At 41.5% G+C, this 27,195-nt stretch overlaps 1 protein-coding gene across 5 annotated transcripts in view; it reads left to right on the top strand.

The window, feature by feature from the left end:
* LOC134355600 (zinc finger protein 280C-like) overlaps positions 1-8,643 on the top strand; it is a 165,506-nt gene extending 156,863 nt beyond the window's left edge. For all 5 annotated transcript variants that reach the window (XM_063065715.1, XM_063065714.1, XM_063065718.1 and 2 more), the window contains 3 exons: positions 4,096-4,138; positions 5,010-5,071; positions 5,227-8,643. In XM_063065715.1, coding sequence (XP_062921785.1) covers positions 4,096-4,138; positions 5,010-5,071; positions 5,227-5,968 — 847 coding nt within the window. In that variant the 3' untranslated portion in view covers positions 5,969-8,643. The remainder of the gene's footprint in view (positions 1-4,095; positions 4,139-5,009; positions 5,072-5,226) is intronic.
* The last annotated feature ends 18,552 nt before the right edge of the window (positions 8,644-27,195 follow it).

Below are 27,195 nucleotides of genomic sequence, written 5' to 3'. Positions count from 1 at the left end.
AGAGATTTCACACTGAGTCGGGTTTTAATGTTAAAACCACTATCTTTATTAGTATCTACTTATAATATCATAACTTAACAAAGATAAACAAATGTTAACAGTGTTATGTGTATATATGTATGTAATATAGCTCCCAAATTAAGTTAAGCTTGGGGAAACAAAGTTTAGAGTCTTGGGATGGCAAAGTAGGAAAAGTTCAGTTCATCCACGGAATAAATGGTAAGAGAGAGAGATTTGTAATCCAGGGTAAATGTAGAGAAAAGGTAATTATGTCGAATTCCACAGGTTCCACGAGGGTAATTAATAAATATCAGTTGTCTAAGATCCTCCGTCACAAGATCATAAGACAAAGGAGCAGAAGTAGGCCATTTGGCCCATCAAGTCTGCTCCACAGCTCCCCCATGAACTAATCTATTCACCTATCTAGTTCCAATTTCTTGCTTTTTCCCCATATCCCTTGATGCCCTGACTAACTAGATACCTGTCAATCTCCTCCTTAAACACCCTCAATGATCGAGCCTCCACAGCTGTATGTGGCAACGAATTCCACAAATCCACAACCCTCTGGCTAAAAAAAAATTCTCCTCATCTCTGTTTTAACTGGGTACCCTCTAATTCTAAGACTATGGCCTCTTGTCCTGGACTCACCCACCAAGGGAAACAACCTTTCCACACCTACTCTGTCCAACCCTTTCAACATTTGAAACGTTTCTATGAGATCCCCTCTCATTCTTCTATACTCTAATGCATACAATCCAAGAGCCGACAAACGCTCCTCATATGTTAGCCCCTGCATTCCAGGAATCATCCTCGTAAATCTTCTCTGAACTCTCTCCAACATCAGTACATCCTTTCTAATATAGGGTGCCCAAAACTGCACACAGTATTCCAAATGAGGTCTCACTAATGCCCCATAGAGCCTCATCAACACCTCCTTATTCTTATACACTATTCCTCTTGAAATGAATGCCAACATAGCATTCGCTTTCCTTACCGCCGATCCAACTTGGTGGTTAACCTCTAGGGTATCCTGCACGAGGTCCCCCAAGTCCCTTTGCACTTCCGATTTTTGAATTTTCTCCCCATCTAAATAATAATCTGCCCAATTATTTCTTCTTCCGAAATGTACAACCGTACATCTGTCAATGTTGTATCTCATCTGCCATTTCTTTGCCCACTCTCCTAAACTAACTAAGTCTCTCTGCAACCTTTCCGTTTCTTCAACATTTCCTGCTCCTCCACCTATCTTGGTGTCATCCGCAAACTTAGCCACAAAAAGCCGTTCCAAATCCACATACGAATTACCACCAGAGTGATCTATCACAGGGATGTCGTCTTCAGGGGATTACCACATAACATACCCAGGCAAGGGTTAACTTCAAGTGGTCCCACAGGACATTCCTTAATCCACTCCTATGGACCACGCATTCGATGTGCACTGGATTGACAATCAACCCACCCTTGTGGGTATAGCAGAGTTCCAAATCCCCAGCCTCGAGAAGCTCTTTTCCAGGTATGCTCTTCTCTCTTCTGACTTCTGACTGACTGTCTGTGTCCTTGTTTTAAAGGTAAACAAGCTACGTGTCAGTCAGTCAGTGAACAACATCATAGTCTTGCCTTACTGAAGCACTCTTTTAAAGTGACAGTCCACAGCAAATGAAACCTTCGGGTTCGTAACGATAAGAAGAACGGGTATTGTCCAGTGACACATACATCCACTGTAATGAAGTGCTTTGAAAGGCTGGTCATAAAACATTATGAACCCCTGCCTGAGGATTGACTTAGATCAGCTTCATCACAACAGGTCAACTTTGCCTCCAACTTCCACCCTGCCCTTAAACTCAAGTGTCCACAATGATTTTCCTGCCCACTTCTTAGTCCTGGGCATTTACAAGTCCTGCAATGTTAGTAGACTACAGTGATGGTAGAATGCAAGAAGAATTACGTTGCAGGTGTTTTTAGTGAGTTTGTAAACTCCCTAGGTATCTGTTTGGAAATCTGGTGTAAAAGAGGATCTATAGCAAAGAAGCCTTTCAAATTGCGGGGGGGGGGGGGGAGAAACAATTTTTTTTTGTATAGGATGTTGTTATAACTGTTAGTATAATGCCCTTACAGTACCAGCAATTGGGTTCAATTCCACTGCTGTCTGTAAGGAGTTTCTACATTCTCCCTGTGACTGTGTAGGTTACTGTTGTTTCCTCCCACATTCCAAAGCTGTATGGGTTAGTAGGTTAATTGGTGGCACGAATGTAGTTTGGTGGTGCAGACTCATTGAGTAGGAAAGGCCTGTTACCATGCTGTACTTCTAAAATGGTGGGAACAAAAGGTGATTGACTTGAAGCAATAGCTTTGTTTCTGTTTTCACAGTGCTGTCTGACTGTGGAGTACTTCCAGAATTTCTGCTTTAATTTTAGATTTCCTGCTTCTACAGCACTTTTGTGAAGAACACCTTATTGAATAATATGAGGAGACCATATGGAAGAAAATGCCTTCTTCCTCATATTAATTAATAATTTTAAGAACTTTTAATAATTTTTGGCTGACTGCAGTTATACAAGAAATACATTAGTGAGTCTGCAGGCTGTGAGAACAGTTCAGTTTTGAGATTAGTGAACTTATCTCCCCTGGTTCAAGACCCTGATGGCTGAGAGGTAATAACTGTTTCTAAACATGTTGATGTGGGTCTTGAGGCTCCTGTACCTTCTTGCAACAGCAGCATCGAGAAGAGAGCATGGCCTGGGCGGTGGGGATCCTTGATGATGGATACTGCTTTCTTGCAACAGCACTCCATGTAGATGTGCTCAGTGGTGGGTGGGCTTTACCAGTGATAACTGGGCTGTATCCACTACTTATTGTCAGTATTTCTGCTCAGGGGCATTGGTGTTTCCACATCAGGCTGTGATGCAACCAGTCAATATACTGTCCATCATACATCTTTGCAAGTTTGTCAAACTTTTAGATGATGTGTTAAATTTTTGCCAACTTCTTTGCAATGGCACTTATGTGCTGGGCCCAGGACAGGTCCTCCGATTTAATAGCAAGGAGGAATTTAAAGTTCTTGATACTCTCCACCTCTGATCCTGTCATGAGGACTTGCTCATGAACCTCTGGTTTCCTTTTGAAGTCAATTATCAGCTCCTTGTCTTACTGACATTGAGTAAGAGGTTGTTGTTATGACACCACTCAGCCACATTTTCAATCTCCTTCCTATATGCTGATTCATCACCACCTCAGATTCAGCCTACGACAGTGGTGTTACCAGCAAACTTGAATATGGCATTGGAGCTCTGCTTAGCCATGCAGTCATAAATATAAAGTGAGTAAAGCACACAGCCTTGTGTTGCACCTGTGCTGATGGAGATTTTGGAGGAGATGTTGTCAATCTGAATTGACTGGGGTCTGCAAGTGAGGAAATTGAGAATCCAATTGTACAAGAAGGTATTGAGGTCAATGTCTTGGAGCTAAGGTCTTAAGTTAGTTTTGAGGGGATGATAGTATTGAATGCTAAGCCACAGTTGATAAAGAGCATTCTGATGTATGCATCTTTGCTGTCTAGATGTTCCAAGGTTGAGTGAAGAGCCAATGAGATGACATCTGCTGTGGACCTGTTGGTCCAGTAGGTAAATTGGAGCTGATCCAAGTTGCTTCTCAGGCAGGAGTTAATACATTTCATCACCAATCTTCCTAAACAGTTCATCACTGTGGATGTTAGGGCACCAGTATAATTGAAGCCTACTTGAAGCAGGTGGGTACTTGACTGCCAAAGTGAGAGGTTAAGATCTCAGTGAACACCTCCAGCCAGTTGGTCAGCACAGATCTTGGCCAGGAAACCCATCTGGTCTGGATGCTTTTTGTGAGTTCACTCTCCTAAAAGCTGCTTGCACGTTGCCCTCAGAGACTGAAATCAAAGGATCATTTGGAGTTGGAGGAGATCGTGATGGTTCCTCCATGTTTGTTTTCAACATACTATTGTTTTAGAAATTGGTGCATTTCTTTTAGTTATCAGTTGCATTTAATTTCATTTCATTATGTTTCTTTTCTCTAACCATATAACTTAAAAGAATTTAAGGCAAATAATCTTTCTTTCCCTGGCAGGGGGAATGAGCAAATCTCCACACTTGAAATAAAGAAGACTGAGGTAATTTTGATCATTTGTAGCTGTTGCACTGTGTGATCAAAACTTGTATGCTGGCATGCAGAATCTTAGTCATGTGCCAGATAAGTTGCAAATGATTATAATGGCCTCATTGGTGATAGAAATCTAAAATAAGGGTTCAGTATCAGGCTAAATCCATTTTCCGATTTGTGGAGTATTCTGGAAGTTGCAACTATCCTGTAGTTGTATGACTGACTTATTCTTCGAGTATGCTGGATGAATTTATTTCTGGGTGTTTTCAGGCATGATTTTTCACATTGAAAGTTGACAGCGTGCTTGTGATTCAGCCACTGGCAGTTGCATGACTACGCTCCTTATTGGCTGGCAAATTAATATTTGAAGCTGATTGCTGACAGTACACGATGAAATATTTTGGAATTGCCCCATCTCCACAACAGAACAGATATTAAAAAAAGCAGTTACTGAGGTTGCATTAAACAGGCTGTGGGGAAAGTAAAATCCATGTAGGGTGAAGGGTAGGGGGAGATTGATTGATGTGTTGAACAGAAGAGTTATTGTATTAGGTATTACTTTGTAGGTTAAATTTAGTAAAATTTCATATTTCGACATAAAAGTGTTTTAAGCAACTGATGGGCAAGTAATGAGGCAATAGAAACCGTATTAAACCTTTATACTGCACGGCACAATATCCTCAAAAGTTTATTTGAATGAATAGATTAATTTCTTTGATATTCCCTCTGTGCTGCAAGTTTTGTTTCCTTTACTTCAAAATACTATTTTAAAAAGTTGAACTTACAGTTGCATTTTCTTTAGATTGCTTTTCTTTTCTAGTCAAAATAGCATTATTTTGTTTAAGGTTCTTAAATGTTTCCATTTTTGTTCTGACTTTTAGGCAAAACCTTCTTCGGTATCATCTGATACCGAAACCTTGGAAATTGGTTTATCTGCTGATGGGTAATGAGATAATTTTTCATTTTGGATGGATTCAGTTGGTAGTCTGCATGGATAATTTATATCTAAATTGGAAAGGAAATTTTATTACTTGAAAAAATATTTCTTGATTGTTCTTTTGAAAATATGAAACATGTTTTCTACTCTCTCTTTAACAGAAATGATGAGAAAAATGATCAGCCTTTAAAATGTGAGGCTGAGACTCAATCTGTGGAAGCTGTGCCTTCACCAAATTATGACAAGTTAAGTGATAAACAAGACAAAGTGAACTCCAATGAAAATGTACAAAGTAGTGAAAGTACGGAGAAAACAACAGATGGTCAGCTGTCTGAATTGACTACAGAGAAGGAATGTGATGCTGATGAAAGAGTTCAGGATAATTCCTCAGACCGAGCACTCTCGCCTCCAAACACTAATGAAGCACAGGCTTTCAAGTCAGTTGACAATGATGTGGAAGTTATTCAAAATGAATTTGAAGGAATTGATGCTTGTGATGAAACTAAAGATTGCAAGACTCTTACGGATTCACTTCAGAAATGTAAACAGACAGGAAACGAGAGAATTGATAAAGAAAAATGTATTGAAGAAAAGAGTGATGATACAAATGTAGAACAGGATAAGGATCCCAAAGAAGATGTTTGCTTTGAGCAGTTTTTTAGGAGCAAGGATGAGCCAGAAGCTCTTGGTTCTGATGTGAGTGAGCAGGGCAGCATTCAGTTGGAACCACTTACTCCTTCTGAGGTTTTAGAACATGAAGCTACTGAGATTCTGCAGAAAGGGGGTGTGGTGACTGCCACCAAGAGAAGGGGAACAACTTCTGCTGAGGAAAGTAAGAAAGAGACAACTCCTGCTACAGTACTGATAAGCTCAGAGCATCTTGACGAAAGTGAAAAGAGCTGAAGTCTTGCATGGGGCGTTGACTATCTTATTGGACTTGATTCACAGATACACATTCACCAAGCACACAAACACATGTACTGTTAAAGGCTTTAATATTCTCATCACTGTTCAAACTATAGTTCACATTCCTGTCTTTGAGAAAAACAAATGGCATGTGAAAAGAAAAGACTTACAAGTCTGTAGAATTCTGTATAAAATTAAGCACCTTTATAGGTGCTGTCTTGGCAGGCTCTCAGCTTACCTATGTAAACTTTCAGTGAAAGTGGAATCATTATAAGAAAAAGCTTAATTATGTAATTGTGCAGAAAAATCTAAACAGTCTGGCACAAGATGACATAATACTGCTGTTACATATTATTTTTATTAATCTTTGCAATAGAGATAGATTGTCTAGGATGGGTTACATGGTAAACCAAAGTGCAGTTCATTCTTTCCTTTTACTGTAGTAAATAGGATATGTTGTGTTAAGTAATGCTTTATTTGTATTGGCATGTATCTTTTGTTGTTCAGCAGTTTATTCTGCTTACGGCAGTAGACACAAGGCAGGAACTGCAGAATATGTAACATGTAAAAAAAAATCTGCAGTACTTTATAGTGCCAAGCTAACTGACTATAAGAGGAAGAATAAAGCTGCTTAAAATTATACTGAATATTTTTACTACATATTTGGTAAATAGTACTTTGCTAGTGATTGGCATTGTCTTGCTTTGGTGTACAGTTTCTGCAGAAAACAACAAAATTCCTATTTAAGTATCCAAACTTTAGACTTGATTCTTTAGATGTCGCTAATTTTAATTTGTTATAAAGGTTGTTTAATTTTATGAGTACCCAATTTGGAAGTAAGAGCTCCCTAAAGCTGATATTTGTTCATTTCTGCTAAGTGCATTTTGCTAAAGACTAATTGAATAAAAAATATAAAACAGCATGCATCAAAAGTTGATGAATTGAATTTACAGATTTTCATATAGGATAACTACTTTTTAAATCACTCTTCCAAATACTTAGTCCTTGTGGGGAAAACCTGAAAATATTTTTTGTCCATCTGTCAATAAAAAAGTTATTATATAGAATAATTTTACTTAAAAGGACCTCCAGATTCAAAGTCACAAAACAATAAAACTCATAAAATTCAATTCCTTTTGCATTCTGTAACATACTGAACAGTTGCACTTTCCACTTAATAAAATGTGAATGATTTTTATTTATGTTCTTTGATTAAAATGGAATAGCCCCTATCCTTTCTTTATAACATGCATTTCCAAAACCCACCTAAAGTGACTATGTACACTGTCATAGAATTTTGGATGCCCTCGGATATTTATATTTCATTAATTTGTAGTCACAGTACCAATATTTTTGCTTTTTTTTTGCTGGCTTTTTAACAAATCTCCCACATCATCTGTTGCCTTTCTTTGATCAGAGGGTAGGCTTGCCCTTTTTTTTTCCATTTTTGCCCTTCTGAGCTTCTACACCTGAGTGTCTTCACACTCAATATTAGTTGGTCATGGCCTTTTCCTTCTAAAAAATCTCTTCAGTTGTTGGCAATTACCCAAGCTAGTTGATATTTCAGGAGCTTTGGAATTCATAAGATGTTGCCTTTTAAACTATTAGTTGCAATTGTAATTACGTTTGTACAAGAAAAATTTGTTGCAAAATGTATTGCAAGGTTTTTATATTGGTAGAGTACAGCAAACTCATGCCCAGTTTTATTGACTTCACAACCACATTTATGACATTTCATAATCAAAATTCCTATTTTATTGCAAAATTTGAGATCAGTTATTAATGTTGTAAAAGCTATTCCATTTAGTGAAAGATTGGTAAATGTAATTTAATTGCAAACAGTCCCCTGTAGACTGTAAAATGTTAGTTTTATTTCATGCTATACTGTACAACTTACTGGATGTGGCAAGAGAAGATACTCAAATGTTTTTATTCCATGTGGACATGAGATTTGTTTGATTGTAGTTATCTACCAGGTCCTTGTGATTTAACATGTGCAGTCTACTTTGTAAGGGAAAAAAGAAGTGAAATGCAGCTCCATCTAATATAATTTCCTTTACACAGTTAATTTATAGCAGGGTTGTAAATATTTTTGTATATGTTTTAAATGATTAATTTAGAAATTGTTAGTACTTTAAGACTAATCACCATATATGTATGTTGGAGTTATGTTGATCTTTAATTGTCATACCTCTATAAATCTTCTTGTTCTCCAGGACACTCGCACTTCAGTTTATGATTTGTTCATGAATGTTGGGTATAAAACACAACTGTAAATGAAGCAGTGTGCAACTGAATAAATATTATTGATGCCCATGCTTGTGAATGTTGGCAAATGGACAGGTGCCAGGTTTTAGACTAATTTACATTATTGGAGAAAGCTCCAGTTGTCAACAATTTGGACCTCCGAAGTATAAAAGAATGGCAGCACACAGTGCAAGGCGTTTCCTTTCGTTGTGACTTTATTTAATGCTGTTTAACTTGGATGAAGAGATATGTTTTCATTTCTGCTGTTGCTACTTTTAGTTCTGGAATTCAATTGATTCCTATTCAGAGTAAAGTTACTGTACACAGGGAGAGTGGAAATAATGGTTTGTATACTTTTCTTCTTGTAGAAGTTCAATGTTACTTTAATGCCAGTGCCTGCAAGCTCAAATAAAGAAATTGCATCTAATGACTTGTAATTGTGTTTCCGCGTGTCCATCTTATATCTTTCAGTAGCTTCTCTGCTGTAAGTCCAGACATCCTTCCAGAGCTTTCTTTAAAGACCAAGTTTCATATAACAGCCTAAATATTAGTAAACTATTATTGTACACTTCAGCTAACCTAATTCTGTCGAACAGAGAGATGGCAGGAGTCTTTCTCTTAGCTCATCGTTGCTACTGTACCACAGGCCAGAAATTTAAAATTAAAAGAGTCAACACAGAAGAATAGTGAACCTCCAGTTGATTAACTATATTATTGATGCTCTGGTTTTCTTACCAATATATTACTGTAGATTTCTGCATTCCTGAGATTTTTTTTCTGGACATGTTGGTACTGACCATCTTTCTGTACTAAACCCAAGTATTATCACTTGATCTTTTGATACAAGGGCCTTTGGCAATTCATGTGGCATGCTGAAACTTTTTAAATATTGTGATACTTCCAACACCATCTCAGGCAGTGCTTTCCAGATTGCAATCACCCTATGGGAGAAAGATGTCTTAACCATATCTTACTTACCTTAAACCACTGTTCTTTGACACCTGTACCTTAGAAACCTTAGAATCAGGTTTATTACCATTGGCATGAGACGCGAAATTTGTTAACTTAGCAGCAGCAGTTCAATGCAATACATAATCTAGCAGAGAGAGAAAAATAATAAATAAAATAAAACAATAAATGAGTAAATCAATTACGTATATTGAATAGATTATTTAAAAATGTGCAAAAACAGGAATACTGCATATTTTTAAAAAGTGAGGTAGTGTCCAAAGCTTCAATGTCCATTTAGGAATCAGATGGCAGAGGGGAAGAAACTGTTCCTGAATCACTGAGTGTGTGCATTCAGGCTTCTGTACCTCCTACCTGATAGTAACAGTGAGAAAAGGGCATGCCCTGGGTGCTGGAGGTCTTTAATAATGGACGCTGCCTTTCTGAGACACCGCTCCCCAAAGATGTCATGGGTACTTCGTAGGGTAGTGCCCAAGATGGAGCTGACTAGATTTACAACCACCTGCAGCTTCTTTTGGTCCTGTGCAGTAGCCCCTCCATACCAGACAGTGATGCAGCTTGTCAGAACGTTCTCCACAGTACAACTATAGAAGATTTTGAGTGTATTTGTTAACATACCAGATCGCTTCAAACTCCTAATAAAGTATAGCTGCTGTCTTGCCTTCTTTATAACTACATCAGTGAGAAACATTTCTTATTATGGATCCTTTCTAAGCAGAGTGTATTTTGAGTGTCTCTACTAAGTGCTCCCTCAGCTCAAAGGAGAACAAACTCAATCTTCCCAGTCTCTGTAACTAAAACATTCTATTGCAGGCAGAATTCTGGAGAATTGCCTCGCACTGCCTCCAGCACAATCACATCATTTCTCTCATGTGCTGTCCAGATCTGCACACAATACAACAGCTGTGGTCCAACCAACATTTAATAAAGTTGTACCAAGAACTACCTGCTCATAAACTTACAGTATATGCTGCAGCTACTGAAGGCAAGCATTCTAAATGACATCTTTACCACACGTACCTACTTATGCTGACACTTTCAGGGATCTTTAGACTTGTACATCAAAGTCCTGTTACTCCTCAATACCAGGGCCCTAACCTTCATTGTGCTGTATATGCCCTACCCCCTAGACCTCCCCGAATGCTTCACCTCACATGTATCAGGGTGAAATTCTTTCTGTTATTTCTCCCAATTTACCAACTGATCAATGTCATTCTGTAACCCACAGTGACCCTAGTCACTATCAGTGTCACTGATTTTCATGTTGCTTTGAAACATCATCTGTAATAATATAAGCTATTTTACAACAAACAGCAAGGATCTGTGGGTACAGGCTTCCAACTGCAAATACAATCTTCCACCATTGCCTTTTGCTTCCTATTATAAAGCCTCGTCTGCATTCAATATGTCAGTTTACCTTTTGGACCAACCTAGCAAGTGGGACTTCGTCAAAGGCCTTAATGAAGTCCATGTAAGCCATATCAACTGGCCTCATCAACAAAACTATTTAGTTACCTCTTTAAACAAAATTAGACTAACTGATTACCTCCTGAGCTTGAATAAAGAGATCACAGTTGCTTTCTTCTGGTGATCTGGCATCTCACCTGTGGCTAATTAAGATCTCGGTATATCCATCAGAGCCCCTGCGTTCTACTCCCTCAGCACCCATAATAGCTGGGATGCATCTCATTGGGCACTAGTGCCTTCCCTAGCATTGCAGGGGATTTCAACCAGGCCAGCTTGAAGAAGTCTCTGAATAACTACCACCAACCTATCACCTGTGGAACCAGACGAGTCAACACATTTGACCACTGTTATGCCACCATCAGAGACGCTTACTGTGCCATCCTATGCCCGCACCTTGGAAAAGTCTGATCACCTGTCTGTACTTCTACCCCCAGTGAAAAGGCAGAGACTAAAGTCAGCAGCACCAGTGGTGAGGACCAAGAAGGTATAGTCAAAAGAGGCAGAGAGGCACTTACAGGAGTGCTTTGAGTCAGTGGACTAGATAATATTCAGGGATTCATCTGCAGATCTCAATACACCACAGTTGTCACTGATTTCATTAAGACCTGTCTGGATGAGTATGCCTTTGAGAACATTCTAGACATACCCAAACCAAACGCTGTGGATGAACCAAGAGATTCAGTCTTCAAAGGTCATTAAAGACCAGTGATCTAGAATTTTACAAGAAGTCAGTTACAATCTGTGGAAGGCTATTTTAAGAGTGAGAAAACAATCCTGATTGAATTTAGAAATGGAATTGGATGCACGTCAGCACTGGCAGTGTTTGCAAGCCATTACTTCCTACAAGGCAAAACCTAACATCTTGAATAGCTGTGATGCTTCACTTCCAGATGAGTGCATCATCTTTTATGCATGCTTTGAAAGGGAGAATAAAACTACACCTGTATGAATCCCTGCAACATTTGGTGACCCTGTAATCTCTGTCTTGGAGATCAATATTAGCAACGGTTATCATGAGGGTGAATCCCCCTCCCCATAACCATGTGTCAGACCCTGATAGTGTACCTGGTGGGGCATTAAAAACCTGTGCCAACCAACTGACTGGAGTGTTCAAGAACAACTTCAATCTCTGACAGTTGCAGTCGGAGGTTCTCACCTGTTTCAAAAACGTAACAATCATACCAGTGAATCATGGTCCAAATCTTCTTGGATGTGCTTAATGAGCAGATTCAAGTAATGGAATGTTATTTAACATTTTGAACATGGCCCAAATAAAGCATGTAAAATATAATGGAGGTGCTACTGTTTCATTTATGTGTCTTGGGTGGGAGCAAAATGTAGTTTGCGTAATTTAGACATAAAGTTCTGTAATAAATCACGGCAGTTCATACATTTGTTGACCAGAAAGAACTATGACAAAAATGTAGATGGGCTCATTTGTAAATTTGCTATAACAAAAAATGGTGGAGATAATGAAGACGCTTGATGAAGGATACAGCAGGATATGGATAAGCTGCATATATGGGTGGAGCAATGGCAGGTGGCATTTAGATTCAGATTCTTTTGTTATCATATTCACCAGGGTAGAATTAAATTTCTTGTTTGCATAAACATGGAAATAATAAATAAGTTCAGTGACAAGTTGAAAACAACAGAATAGAGCAAAGATAGTAGTACAATCTGAAGTACAGTAAGTATTGCTGAAGTCACAATAATGGAATGAAAGAGAGGGTAAAATTAAAAAGACCAAGAATGGTAGCATTGTCGGGAAGGTGGATGTGGAAGAGGTGATTGGTTCAAAAGTCTGATAACAATGGGGAAGATGTTCTGATCATCCAGGCTTTCAAGCTCCTCTATTTTCTCCCAGAAGGAAGAAAAGAGAAAAGGGAATGACCAGGGTGACAGACATCCTTGACAATACAGTTAACCTTCCTGAAGCAACGAACCATTAAATTGGACAGGTTGGAAGGAAGTGAGGAGCCTGTGTAAGACTGGGCTGTTCACTACCCTCATTAAAGCAATTTCCATACCAGGCTGATTTGCAACTCTCCACGGTTATTCGCCATGGCACTTCTATTAAAGTTCATAGTCATACTTTATTGATCCTGGGGGAAATTGGTTTTTGTTACAGTTGCACCATAAATAATTAAATAGTAATATGCAAGTTATGCCAGGAAATAAGTCCAGGACCAACCTATTGGCTCAGGGTGTCTGACCCTCCAAGGGAGGAGTTGTAAAGTTTGATGGCCACAGGCAGGAATGACTTCCTATGACGCTCTGTGTTGCATCTCGGTGGAATGAGTCTCTGGCTGAATGTACTCCTGTGCCCAACCAGTACATTATGTAGTGGATGGGAGACATTGTCCAAGATGGCATGCAACTTGGACAGCATCCTCTTTTCAGACATCACCGTCAGAGAGTCCAGTTCCATCCCCACAACATCACTGGCCTTACAAATGAGTTTGTTGATTCTGTTGGTGTCTGCTACCCTCAGCCTGCTGCCCCAGCACACAACAGCAAACATGATCACACTGGCCACCACAGACTCATAGAACATCTTCAGCATTGTCGGACAGATGTTAAAGGACCTCAGTCTCCTCAGGAAATAGAGATGGCTCTGACCCTTCTTGTAGACAGCCTCAGTGTTCTTTGACCAGTCCAGTTTATTGTCAATTCGTATCCCCAGGTATTTGTAATCCTCCACCATGTCCACACTGACCCCCTGGATGGAAACGGGTCACCGGTGCCTTAGCTCTCCTCAGGTCTACCACCAGCTCCTTAGTCTTTTTCACATTAAACTGCAGATAATTCTACTCACACCATGTGACAAAGTTTCCTACCGTAGCCCTGTACTCAGCCTCATCTCCCTTGCTGATGCATCCAACTATGGCAGAGTCATCAGAAAACTTCTGAAGATGACAAGACTCTGTGCAGTAGTTGAAGTCCGAGATGTAAATGCTGAAGAGAAAGGAAGACAAGACAGTCCCCTGTGGAGCCCCAGTGCTGCTGATCACTCTGTCGGACACACAGTGTTGCAAGCACACGTACTGTGGTCTGCCAGTCAGGTAATCAAGAATCCATAACACCAGGAAAGCAGCCACCTGCATCGCTGTCAGCTTCTCCCCCAGATTTTTGTTTAGGGACAATATCAGTATTTCTTGTAACAAAGTATAAGTAGGATACGTGCATGCATTTTAACTTCAACTTTAAAACTTGAGCTAAGTGTTTAAAATTATTCAGTATGTGGTATACTGAATATCTCCTTTTTTAAAGAAAGGGGCTTCCCTTCCTCCACCATCAACTCTGCTCTCAAATGCATCTCCCCCATTTCACGCAAATCTGCTCTCACTCCATCCTCCCGCCACCCCGTTAGGAATAGGGTTCCCCTGGTCCTCACCTACCACCCCACCAGTCTCCGGGTCCAACATATTATTCTCCGTAACTTCCAACACCTCCAACGGGATCCCACCACTAAGCACATCTTTCCCTCCCCCCCCCTGCTTTCCGCAGGGATCGCTCCCTTGTCCATTCGTCCCCCCCATCCCTCCCCACTGATCTCCCTCCTGGCACTTATCCGTGTAAGCGGAACAAGTGCTACACATGCCCTTACACTTCCTCCCTTACCACCATTCAGGGCCCCAGACAGTCCTTCCAGGTGAGGCGACACTTCACCTGTGAGTCGGCTGGGGTGATATACTGTGTCCGGTGCTCCTGATGTGGCCTTCTATATATTGGCGAGACCCGACGCAGACTGGGAGACCACTTTGCTGAACACCTACACTCTGTCCGCCAGAGAAAGCAGGATCTCCCAGTGGCCACACATTTTAATTCCACATCCCATTCCCATTCTGACATGTCTATCCACGGCCTCCTCTACTATAAAGATGAAGTCACACTCAGGTTGGAGGAACAACACCTTATATTCCGGCTGGGTAGCCTCCAACCTGATGGCATGAACATTGACTTCTCTAACTTCTGCTAATGCCCCACCTCCCCCTCTCGTACCCCATCCGTTATTTACTTGTATACACACATTCTTTCTCTCTCTCTCCTTTTTCTCCCTCTGTCCCTCTGACTATACCCCTTGCCCATCCTCTGGGTTCCCCCCACCCCCGTCTTTCACCCTGGGCCTCCTGTCCCACGATCCTCTCGTATCCCTTTTGCCAATCACCTGTCCAGCTCTTGGCTCCATCCCTCCCCCTCCTGTCTTCTCCTATCATTTTGTATCTCCCCCTCCCCCTCCAGCTTTCAAATCTCTTACTCACTCTTCCTTCAGTTAGTCCTGACGAAGGGTCTCGGCCCGAAACGTCGACTGCACCTCTTCCTATAGATGCTGCCTGGCCTGCTGCGTTCACCAGCAACTTTGATGTATGTTGCTTGAATTTCCAGCATCTGCAGAATTCCTGTTGTTTGCAGTATGTGGTATGTTGTAATCAGCAATAATACAGAATTAAATTCATAATCACAACAGTTACAGCACATGAAGAGCTGGTGGAACTCAGTAGGCAGAGCATCATCTGTGGAGGAAAATTGATATGGATGTTTCAGGTTGAGACTCAGCGACTGCAGTTGTTTGGGCACACTTTAATTGTTAGGTGCTGTTGTGGTCCCCAACCTCCAGGAAAGATTATGTTTAGATAGGGTGTGGAGAAGACTTGCAAGGATGTTACCTGGACTGGAAGCCTTGTAGGAGGGGTGTTAGGGTAGCGTAGTGGTTAGCGCAATGACATTACAGCTCATGATGTCAGAGTTTAAAGTTCGGTCGTGGCATCCTCTGTAAGCAGTTTGTACATCCTCCGTGTGAAATGCTTAGGTTTCCTCTGGGCACTCCTGTTTCCTCCCACAGTCCAAAGACATACCGGTGAGTAGGTTAATTAGTTGTTATAAATTTTCCCATAAATAAGTAAGGGTTAAATAAGGCATGGTTCAAAGGACCAGAAGGATCTATTCTGCTTTATTTATCTCTAAATAAGTAAATAATATAAAATTGAATAAGAGGCTGAGTAGTGATGTGATAGAGATGTATAAAATTATGAGCGACATAGATAGGGCAGATAACAGTATCCGTTTCTCATGGCAGGTGTGTCTGAAATTGGAGACCATAGGTTTAAGGTGAGAACGAGGAGATTTAAAGGAGATCTGAGAGGTAAAAGTTTTCACTTAATTAGTAGTTGGTGTTTGAAATGAGCTGATGGAGGCAGGAAGAACATTTGAAATATTATCTGGACATGGAGGGATATGGAGTTAATGCAGGCAAGTGGGATTAGAATGGATAAGCATGTTGGTCAGCATAAACACAGTAGGTCATAGGACTTGAAACAGAAACAAACATTTTACAACTGACTTGTACCATTGTACATTGCATCAGAATACAACAGAATTAAGCAGTTGAAAGGGGATCAATGTCAACAGGGGATGGAGCAACTCCTTGACTCTACTACAGTATAAAGTCCTCAGGCACTGAGGAGAAAATTAAATAATTTTTAAAAATGCAAAGCATCAGCAGTCAATCTTCATTAATTTAATTAAAATTTGAAAACAGGTTGTGCATTGATCAAGAATTTGTTATCCTGTGCTCACAGGGACTAATTATGATCCAATATTAAATTATTATGTAATAAATACTACCTCCCATCTCCATGTGTTGAAATATTTCTAGGAATATTATTAATTTCTCTCTTGTTGAAATTCAGTCAGAATGCATTTTTGCGAAGGAAAAAAAGATGTCACGGGCAGCTGCAGGCCAGAGTTCTGCCTTATGCAATTCATTGCACAGAATAAAGCAAAGGTCACACAGCATAAATGTGCCAATAATAATTACACCTAAAGTACAAATAAATTTTCATTGTAGAATCAATGTTTGTACTGCGGTAAAGTTTGGGAAATAAAAGGAATGAAGCAAATAAATTGATCAGTTCAATGGCTTCCTGCCTAGTGTTAATTATTCCCATTTGTACCTCTTCTTGAAAAGTGGGAGTTCTCCTGGGATTCAGTATCAATTATCAACACCAATAAGACATCAAAAATGTATAACCTTGTAGCTATTCTTGTTCAGGATCATGTCAGTGTGGTAAACCATATATATATGTTGTAACTGGGTTAACTGTCTGGACACGCCGCTCTGCTGACTGAATAAAGGTGCTTTCGCCTTGCCCCTCCCCCTCAGTCCAGGGGCAGACACGCAGCATGCTGGAAGTCATATTTTACTGCGAATAAAAGACTTTCAGTATTTACCCTACTTCAGTCTTTTGGAATAATTGAAGTTGCTTCAGTCAGTACTCTCACTAGGATGGTAAATTGCTAATTTGATCCTTGGTAGATTTAATAATAATTTTGGAATTGTTTACAAACCAACTTGCGACATGCACAAAGTGCTGGAGAAACTTGAGCAGGTCAGGCAGCATCTATGGACTCCAACACTTACCCAACCACTGAGTTAGGCTCACTGGCATATAATTTCCTTTCTTTTGCCTTCCTCCCTTCTTAAAGAGTGGAATGATATTTGCATATTTCCAGTCCTCTAGGACCATGCCAGAAGCAAGTGATTCTTGAAAGATCATGACCAATGCATCCATGATCTCTTCGGCAACCTCTCTCTGGATTCTGAGATGTAGTCCATCTGGTCCACATGACTTATCCATCTTAAGATTTTTGAGTTTCCCCAGAACTTTTTCTTTTGTAATAGCAATGGCACTCGCTCCTACTCCCTGACACTCATGGACCTCTGACACACTGTTAGTGTCTTCCACAGTGAAACTTAGGCAAAGTACCCATTAAGTTCATCTGCCAATTCTTTGACCCCCATTACTAGTTCACCAGCATCATTTTCCAGTGGTCCAATATCAACTTTCATCTCCCTTTTACACTTTATATAACTGAGAAAACTTTTGTTATCCTGGTTTATATTATTGGCTAGTTTGCCCTCATATTTCATCTTTTCCCTTCTTATGCCTTTTTTAGTTGCCTTTTGTTGGATTTTAAAAGCTTCCCAATCATCCAACCTCCCACTCACTCTTGCTACCTTATGTCATTTCCTTGGCTTTTATGCAGTGCTTAACTTCCCTTGTCAGCCATGGTTGCCTACCCCGCCATTTGAAAACAACTTCTGTGGGACATGTCAATCATGTGCCTTGTGAACTATTCCCAGAAACTCCAGCCATCTCTGCTCTGCTGTCATCCCCACCAGTATCCTCCTCCAATCCACCCGGGCAAGTTCTCTCATGCCTCTGTAATTCCCTTTATTCCATTGTGATACTGACACTTCTGACTTATGCTTCTCCCTCTCAAAGTGCGGTATGAATTCACTCATATTATGATCTCTGTCTCCTAAGAGTTCCTTTCCCTTCAGCTCCCTAATAAAAGCTGGGTTATTACAAAACACCCAATCTAATGCAGCCGTTCCCCAAGAAAACTCAAGCACATGCTACTGGAAAAGGCCGTCTCATAGGCACTCAACAAATTTCCCCTCTTGCTATCCGACACCAACTAGATTTTCCCAATCCCCTTGCATATTGAAATCCCCCATTACAATAGTGACCTTACTCTTATTACATGCCTTTCCCAGCTCCCTTTGCAATCTCAGCCCCACATCTTGGCTACTATTTGGAGGCCTATATATAATTCCCATAATGGTTTTTTACCCTTGCAATTTCTTAACTCCTCCTACAAAGATTCAACATGTTCTGACCCTATGTCACCTCTTTCTAAAGATTTATTTCCATTTCTTAATAACAGAACCACACCACTGCCTACACCTTCTTGCCTATTCTTTGGATACCTTTGAGGTTAAGCTTCCAGCTATGGACCTCTTTCAGCCACGACTCAGTGATGCCTATGACAAATCTGTAACTGCGCCACGAGTACGTCCACCTTATTCCGAATGCTACACACATTTAAATACAGGACCTTCAGTCCTGCATTTTTTGCCCTTTTGAGTTTTGCTTCTGTGGTACAATTTAACTCTTTGCTCTGTCTGCATTTGTACCATTACATTGTCCTTCCTTACATTCTTGTTACATCTATCATCCACTTGTAAACCTGCTGGCTCACCCTCAGCTCTATCATACTAGTTCCCAACCCCCTGCCAGATGAGTTTAAACCACTCCCAACAGCTCTAGTAAACCTGCCTGCAAGAATATTGTCCCCCTCGGATTCGTGCATCCCGTCTCTTTTCTACAGGTCACACCTGCCCCAGAAGAGATCTCAATTATCCAGAAATCTGAATCCCTGCCTCCTACTCCAATTCTTCAGCCACGCATTTATCTGCCAGCTCATTCTATTCCTATCCTCACTGTCGTGTGGCACAGGCAGCAATCCCAAGATTACTACCTTTGAGGTCCTGCTTCTCAGCTTCCTTCCTAACTCCCTGTATACTTTTTCAGGACCTCCTCCCTTTTTCTACTGATGTCGTTGGTACCGATAGGTACCACAACTTCTGGCTGCTCACCCTTCCTTTTCAGGATATTGTGGATGTGTTCAGAAACATCGTGGACCCTGACACCCGGGAGGCACACTACCATCCATGTTTCCTTTTTCTCACATCCAGGATCGCCTATCTGACCCCCTAAGTATAGAGTCCCCTGTTACTGCTGCAATCCTCTGCATTTTCCTTTCCCTCTGAGCCTCAGGGCCTAACTCAATGCCAGAGGCACAACCACTGTTGCTGCCCCCCGTAGGCTGTCCCCACCAACAGCACTCAAAATGGAGTACTTATTGTTGAGAGGGGTGGCCACAGGGGTGCTCTCCACTATCTGACGTTCTCCCTTCCCTCTCCTGACAGTCACCCGTTTTTCTGTCTCCTGTAACCTTGGGGTGACTGCCTCCCTGTAGCTCTTCTGAAGCACTGCTTCACTTCTCCTGACAAGTCAAAGGTCATCGAGCTGCAGCTCTGTTTCCCTAACACAGTCTCTAAGGAGCCGCTTTTCAGTGCACCTGGCGCAGACATGGCTATCAGGGAGGCTGGAAGTCTCCTGGAAATCCCACATCTGACACCCAGAACAGAACACTGCCTCTGTGGATATACCCCCTATTCTCTCAAGAGTTAATTCAGAAAAAAGAAATAAGAAATAAGAAATGAACTTACCCACCAACCTTGCCTCCGCCTGTTCGCGCTGAAGCCTTACTACTCTGACTCAGACTACTCCGATGATGACCACTCAGCGATGGCCACTCTGCTAGGCAATACCTCTCTTTTACAGAGACTGGCTCTTTAAAGCTCTTCGACGGACTTGCATGGGAATCTCTCGGTTGCATCTGCACAGTACTTCAATCAATGACTCCTGTTAAAGGAAAGCTGGCTCTGAACACAAAATAACTTCAATGTGGTTTTGTAAAGTTGGAAAACTGTTCCTTTGTTGCACTGGTGTTCCGAAACTGACTGGAGAAAGGATTTCATGACTTTCGTTGATCAAGTAGCAGTTGAAAGCTTTAAGTGAACTCAATAGAGAGTTCATTGCAATTCAGTTTCCACCACAACCTTGAGGTTAAGCTCCAAACTAATTCCTTAAGTGGCTGTAAGAAAGGTTGACATCTTATGGGAAACAAAATGGGGAAATAGATTTTATTTCAGTTTTCCAGCACTTGCAGTTGTGGACCATTAAAGGTTCAGATTTGTTGATAAGATTCAAGGTTTCCAGGCTAAGTAAGTTAAAAATTGAGAATAATAGTTTTAAAATTTGATAGCATGCTCACTAAGTGTGTCTGCATACTAACTCATGATTGACTGTAGTTCAGGGATCCATTCGGGATGGGGGGAGAGAGGAGAAATGGAGTGATAATTGGGGTTAATATAGTCAGAGGAATAGACGGAGTTCTCTGTCGCAAGGATAGAGCATCCCGAAGGCTGTGATACCTGCCTTCTGCCTGGGTTCGGGACATCTTATCTGACTTGCAGTGGGAGGGGAAAGATCCAGTTGTCGTGGTCCATGTGGATACCAACGACATGGGTAGAATGAGGAAAGAGGTTCTGCTGAGGGAATTTGAGCAGCTGGAGACTAAATTAAAGAGCAGAACCAAAAAGGTGGTAATCTCTGGATTACGACCTGAGCCACGTGCAAATTGGCACAGGGTCAAGAAGATTAGAGAGTTAAACGCGTGGCTCAAGGATTGGTGTGGGAGAAGTGGGTTTGAATTCATGGGAAATTGGCACTAGTATTGGGGAATGAGGGAGCTGGTCCATTGGGACGGGCTCCACCTGAACCATGATGGGACCTGGATCCTATCGAAATGCATAACTAGGGCTGTGGATAGGACTTCAAACTAAATAGACAGGAGGTGAATTCAACAGATTGGAGAAGTATGGATGAAGTAAACACAGAAAAGTGTGGATAAAGATAAAGAAAAAGCAAAAGATAAAGAAGAGAAAAGTAAGAGTGGAATGAAGAAAAGTCAAGTGTAAAAGAGTAAAAGATTACATGATTTTAAAAGCACAATGAGTGTTTCAGAACAAGGTCAGTGAACTTGTGGCACAGATCAGTACAAAGGGGTAGGATTTAGTAGCCATTATAGAGACGTGGTTGCAGTGTGGAGAGGATCAGGAATTAAATATCCAAGGATATCAGATAATATGGAAGGATAGGCAGGAAGGTAAGGGAGGTGGGGTAGTGATCTTAATTAATCAGGACGATACTGACAGACGATATAAGATCTAAGGAGCAGAATGTCGAATCCATCTGGGTAGAGATTAAGAATAGTAATGGGAAAAAATCTCTGGTGGGATCTGTCTATCGGCCACCAAATAATAACATTACAGTGACACAGGCAATAAGCAGAGAAATATCTGAGGCATGTAAGAATAGAACAGTAGTTATCATGGGGGATTTTCAATTGCACAGAAATTGGGTGAATCAAGTTGGTCGAGGCAGTCTTGAGGAGGACTTCATAGAATGCGTCCGTGATGGCTTTCTTGAACAGCATGTTACTGAACCTACAAGGGAACGTGCTGTCTTAGATCTAATCCTGTGCAATGAGACAGGCAAAATTAGTGATCTTGGTAGTTAGGGATCCTCTTGGAAAGAGTGATCACAGTATGATTGAGTTTCTCATACAAATGGAGAGTGCAATAGTTCAATCTAAAACCAGTGTATTATGCCTAAACAATGGAGACTACAATGGGATGAGGGAGGATTTGGCTAGTGTAGACTGGGAACACAGGCTATATGGTGGAACAATTGAGGAACAGTGGAAGACTTCCAAAGAAATTTTTCATGGTGCTCAACAAAAGTACATTCCAGTTAAAGGCAAGGACTGTGAGGGTGGGGAGAGCCAGCCTTGTATAACCATGGGAAAAAAAAGAAGGCGTCAAGCTAAAAGCTTGTGCATACAAAGTCACCAAGAGTAGTGGGAAACAGGAAGATTGGGCAAACTTTAAAAAGAACCACTAAGTGAGCAATAAAGAAGGGAAGGTAGATTATGAAAATAAACTAGCACAAAATATAAAAACAGATAGTAATTTTTCTTATTATTAGATAAAGAGGAAAAGGGCGGCTAAAGCGAATGTAGGTCCCTTGGAGGTTGAGAAGGAGGAGTTGATATTGGCTAATGAGGAAATGGGAGAGGCTATGAATGACTATTTTGTGTCGGTCTTCATGGTGGAAGACACGTCTAACATGCTAAAGAGAGATGTTATGGATGCAATAGGAGGTGAGGACCTTAATACAATAGTTATCACCAATGAGGTAGTGTTGAGCAAACCCATGGGCCTGAAGATAGATAAGTCCCCTGGTCCTGATGGAATGCATACCAGAGTATTGAAAGAAATAGCAGAATGTATTTAGTAGAGGCTTTGGTGATAATTTACCAAAATTCTCTGGGCTCTGGGCAGGTCCTGGCAGACTGGGAAATGGTGAATATCATTCCACTGTTCAAAAAAGGATGTAGGCAAAAGGCAGGTAACTATAGGCCAGGTAGTTTAACACCTGTAATTAGGAAAGTGGAAAAGTGTGTATGGAACTGGAGGAAACAGCGGAGGTACTTAATGAATACTTTGCTTCAGTATTCACTACGGAAAAGGATCTTGGCAATTGTAGGGATGACTTACAGTGGACTGAAAAGCTTGAGCATGTAGATATTAAGGAAGAGGATGTGCTGGAGCTTTTGGAAAGCATCAAGTTGGATAAGTCACTGGGACTGGACAGTATGTACCCCAACCTACTGTAGGAAGCGAGGGAGGAGATTGCTGAGCCTCTGGCAATGATCTTTGCATCATCAATAGGGATGGGAGAGGTTCCGGAGGATTGGAGAGTTGTGGATGTTGTTCCCTTATTCAAGAAAGGGAGTAGGGACAGCCCAGGAAGTTATAGGCCAGTGAGTTGGTAAGCTGATGGAGAAGATCCTGAGAGGCAGGATTTAAGAACATTTGGAGAGGCATAATATGATTAGGAATAGTCAGCATGGCTTTGTCAAAGGTAAATTGTGCCTTACGAGCCTGATTGAAATTTTTGAGGATGTGACTAAACACATTGATGAAGGTAGAGCAGTAGATGCAGTGTATATGGATTTTAGCAAGGCATTTGATAAAGTGCCCCATGCAAGACTTATTGAGAAAGTAAGGAGGTATGGGATGCAAGGAGACATTGCTTTGTGGATCCAGAACTGGTTTGCCCACAGAAGGCAAAAAGTGGTTATTAACAGGTCATATTCTGCATGGAGGCCAGTGACCAGTGGTGTGCCTCAGGGACCTGTTCTGGGACCCCTACTCTTTGTGCTTTTTATAAATGACCTGGATGGGGAAGTGGAGAGATAAGTTGGTAAATTTGCTGATGACACAAAGATTAGGGGTGTTGTGGATAGTGTGGAGGGCTGTCAGAGGTTATAACGGGACATTGATAGGATGCAAAACTGGGCTGAGAAGTGGCAGATGGAGTTTAACCCAGGTAAGTGTGAGGTGATTCAGTTTGGTAGGTCAAATATGATGTCAGCATATAGCATTAATGGTAAGACAGTGTGGAGGCAGTGTGGAGGATCAGAGGGATCTTGGGGTCTGAGTCCATAGGACACTCAAAGCTGCTATGCAGGTTGACTCTGTGGTTAAGAAGGCATACGGTGCATTGGCCTTCATCAATTGTGGGATTGAGTTTAAGAGCCGGGAGGTATTGTTGCAACTATATAGGTCCCTGGTCAGACCCCACTTGGAGTACCGTGCTCAATTCTGGTCACCTCACTACAGGAAGGATGAGGAAACCATAGAAAGGGTGCAGAGGAGATTTACAAGGATGTTGCCTGGATTGGGGAGCATGCCTTATGAGAATAGGTTGAGTGAACTCGCCTTTTCTCCTTGGAGCGGCGGAGGATGAGAGGTGAATTGATAGAGGCGTTCAGGATAATGAGAGGCATTGATCGTGTGGATAGTCAGAGGCTTTTCCACAGAGCTGAAATGGCTAGCATGAGAGGGTACAGTTTTAAGGTGCTTAGAAGTAGGTACAGAGGAGATGTCAGGGGTAAGTTTTTTTTATGCAGAGAGTGGTGAGTGCATGGAATGGACTGCCAGCGGCGGTGGTGGAGGCGGAAACGGTAAGGTCTTTTAATGATAGACTCCTGGATGGCTACATGGAGCTTAGAAAAATAGAGGGCTATGAGTAAAGTCTAGGTAGTTCGAAGGTAGGGACATGTTTGACACAGCTTTGTGGGCCGAAGGGCCTGTATTGTGCTGTAGGTTTTCTATGTTTCTATGAAAATGCTTAAAGCTATCATTAAAGAAGAAATAAGGAAGCATCTGGAAAGAAATGAATCTATCAGGCAGATGCTGCATGAATTCTTCAAAGGCAGGTCCTGTTTGACAAACTTACTGGAGGTCTATAAGGATATAACAAGTGCAGTGGATAGAGGGGAACAGATGGACATTGTTTACTTGGGTTTCCAGAATGCGTTCGATAAGGTGCTGCATAAAAGACTTTTCCATTAGATAAGAATGCATAGATTTGGGGTGATGTATTAGCATGGATAGAGGATTGGTTAACTAATAGAAAGTAGAAAGTTGGGATATATGAGTGTTACTCTGGTTGGCAATTAATGGTGAGCGGTGTACCGCAGGGATCAGTGCTGGGCCCAAAACTGTTCACGATATACATTAGCGACCTGGAAGAGGAGACTGAGTGAAGTGTATCTAATTTTGCTGATGATAGTATATTGAGTGGAGAAGCAAATTGTGCAGAAGATACAGAGAGTCTGCATTGAGATATAGATAGGTTAAGTGAGTGGCAAGGGTCTGGCAGGTGGAGTACAATGTTGGTAAATTCAAGGTCATCCACTTTGGAAGGAAAAATGAAAGAGCAAATTATTATTGAAATGATAAAAATTGCAGCAGGCTATCAAGAAGGCAAATGGAATGTTGGCCTTCATTGCTAGAGGGATTGAATTTAAGAGCAGGGAGGTTATGCTGCAACTATACAGGGTACTGGTGAGGTCGCACATGTGTGCAGTTCTGGTCTCCTTACTTGAGGAAGGATATACTGGCTTTGGAGGCAGTGCAGTGGAGGTTCACCGAGCTGATTCCAGAGATGAGGGAGTTAGACTATGAGGAGAGATTGGGTCATCTGGGACTATAGTCACTGAAATTCAGAAATATGAGAGAAACGTATAAAATTATGAAAGGGATAGAAAAGATAGAGGCAGGAAAGTTGTTTCCACTGGTAGGTGAGACTAGCGCTAGGGGACATAGCCTCAAGATTCAGGGGAGTAGATTTAGGACAGAAATCAAGAGGAACTGCTTTTCCCAGAGAGCGGTGAATCTGTGGAATTCTCTGTCCAATGAAACAGTGGAGGCTACCTCAGTAAATACATTTAAGACAAGGTTGGACAGATTTTTGCATAGTAGGGGAATGAAGGGTTATGGGGAAAAGTGGAGATGAGTCCATGGCCAGATCAGAGATGATCTTATTGAGTGGCGGAGCAGGCTCAAAGGGCCAGATGGCCGACTCCTGCTCCTATTTCTTATGTTCTTATGTTCTAATGTTTTACTGAGCCACATGCAAACATGATTCATGGTCACCATTTTGCAAAGGTGTGCTTTTAACTTCCCTTTACCACTTGCAATTTATAATCTACATTAAGACCTGAAGTCTGGTTCTTGCTTGAATTAATATCTGACACATTCATATAACTCCAAAATACACCCTAATATACCCTCCACATGGCCTCTGGATAGAAATCTCTCCCAGGAAGGCCAGACTTTAAGGAGGATCTAATTAAGTAAGGCAGCAAAAATGCCCCTCATTTCAAGTCAAGTCAAGTCAAGTCACTTTTTATTGTCATTTCAACCATAACTGCTGGTACAGAACATAGTAAAAATGAGACAACGTTTTCCAGGACCATGGTGCTACATGAAACAATACAAAAACTACCCTGAACTAAGTAAAAGCGGGTTTCGTCTTTTACTGCGTAGGCTAATTAAAATGGCTTCTTTGTTATGTTAAACGCTGAGAAAGTTCTTGCGCTACAACTTGTTTTGAGTTAGGGGGTGATAAAAGGATTTTATGAACCAGTTGGGATAGTTGTTATGATTTTGGTGTATCTGGAAGATTTGTATGTGCGGGGTTTTGGAGAGAGAAGGCGGGAGAGAGAGACAGAGGATGGACCGGGTGCAGTGAGTCCACTAACGGAGTTGGACCCCGAGCGGGGTGTTCGGTGAGGAGGGGAGACGGAGACGGACTTGTGTGGTGCGTCTGGTCGACCACCGTTGTTGGTCTCAGGCGGCCGGTCGAGGTGGTCCGAGGGGTCTCAGGGTGAAGAAGAAGGGTCCTGAGCTCCAACTGTTTGTGCACGAAGAGATTGAACTTTGGTAAGTGTGGCGCCTTTTATTTTCCTTTTATATTTTATTCTCTCTTAATTATATAGTTACAGTAATATCTATAAACTGTAAATCATTTAATCGTATTTGGTGTATTGTCTGTTATTTGGCCGGGGTGGGGTACACAGCATCCACAGAAACTAATTACCCAGTTTGGCGGGGCCGAGGGCTGTTTGCCTAGACGACAGTGAGCCCAGCGACCGTCAGGGTGGCCAGGGGGCTACATACATAAGAAAAAAACACAAAAACTACACTAGACTACAGACCTATCCAGGACTGCATAAAGTGCACAAAACAGTGCAGGTATTACAATAACTAATATAAATAATAAACAAGACAGTAGGCACAGTAGAGGGCAGTAGGTTGGTGTCAGTCCAGGCTCTGGGTATTGAGGAGTCTGATTGGAGAAAGAAACTGTTACATAGTCTGGTAGTGAGAGCCCGAATACTTCAGTGCATTTTGCCAGATGGCAGGCGGGAGAAGAGTTTATATGAGGGGTGTGCGGAGTCCTTCACAATGCTGTTAGCTTTGTGGATGCAGTGTGTGGTGTAAGTGTCTGTAATGGCAGGAAGAGAGACCCCGATGATCTTCTCAGCTGACCTCACTATCTGCTGCAGGGTCTTGCGGTCCGAGATGGTACAATTCCTGAACGAGGCTGTGCTGCAGCTGCTCAGGATGCTCTCAATACAACCTCTGTAGAATGTGGTGAGGATGGGGGGTGGGAGATGGACTTTTCTCAGCCTTCGCAGAAAGTAGA

This window comes from Mobula hypostoma, chromosome 13 (assembly GCF_963921235.1).
Source record: "Mobula hypostoma chromosome 13, sMobHyp1.1, whole genome shotgun sequence".
Taxonomy (NCBI): domain Eukaryota; kingdom Metazoa; phylum Chordata; class Chondrichthyes; order Myliobatiformes; family Myliobatidae; genus Mobula; species Mobula hypostoma.
The sequence above is the reverse complement of the archived record's forward strand: the minus strand, read 5'-3'. Positions and strand labels throughout refer to the sequence as shown.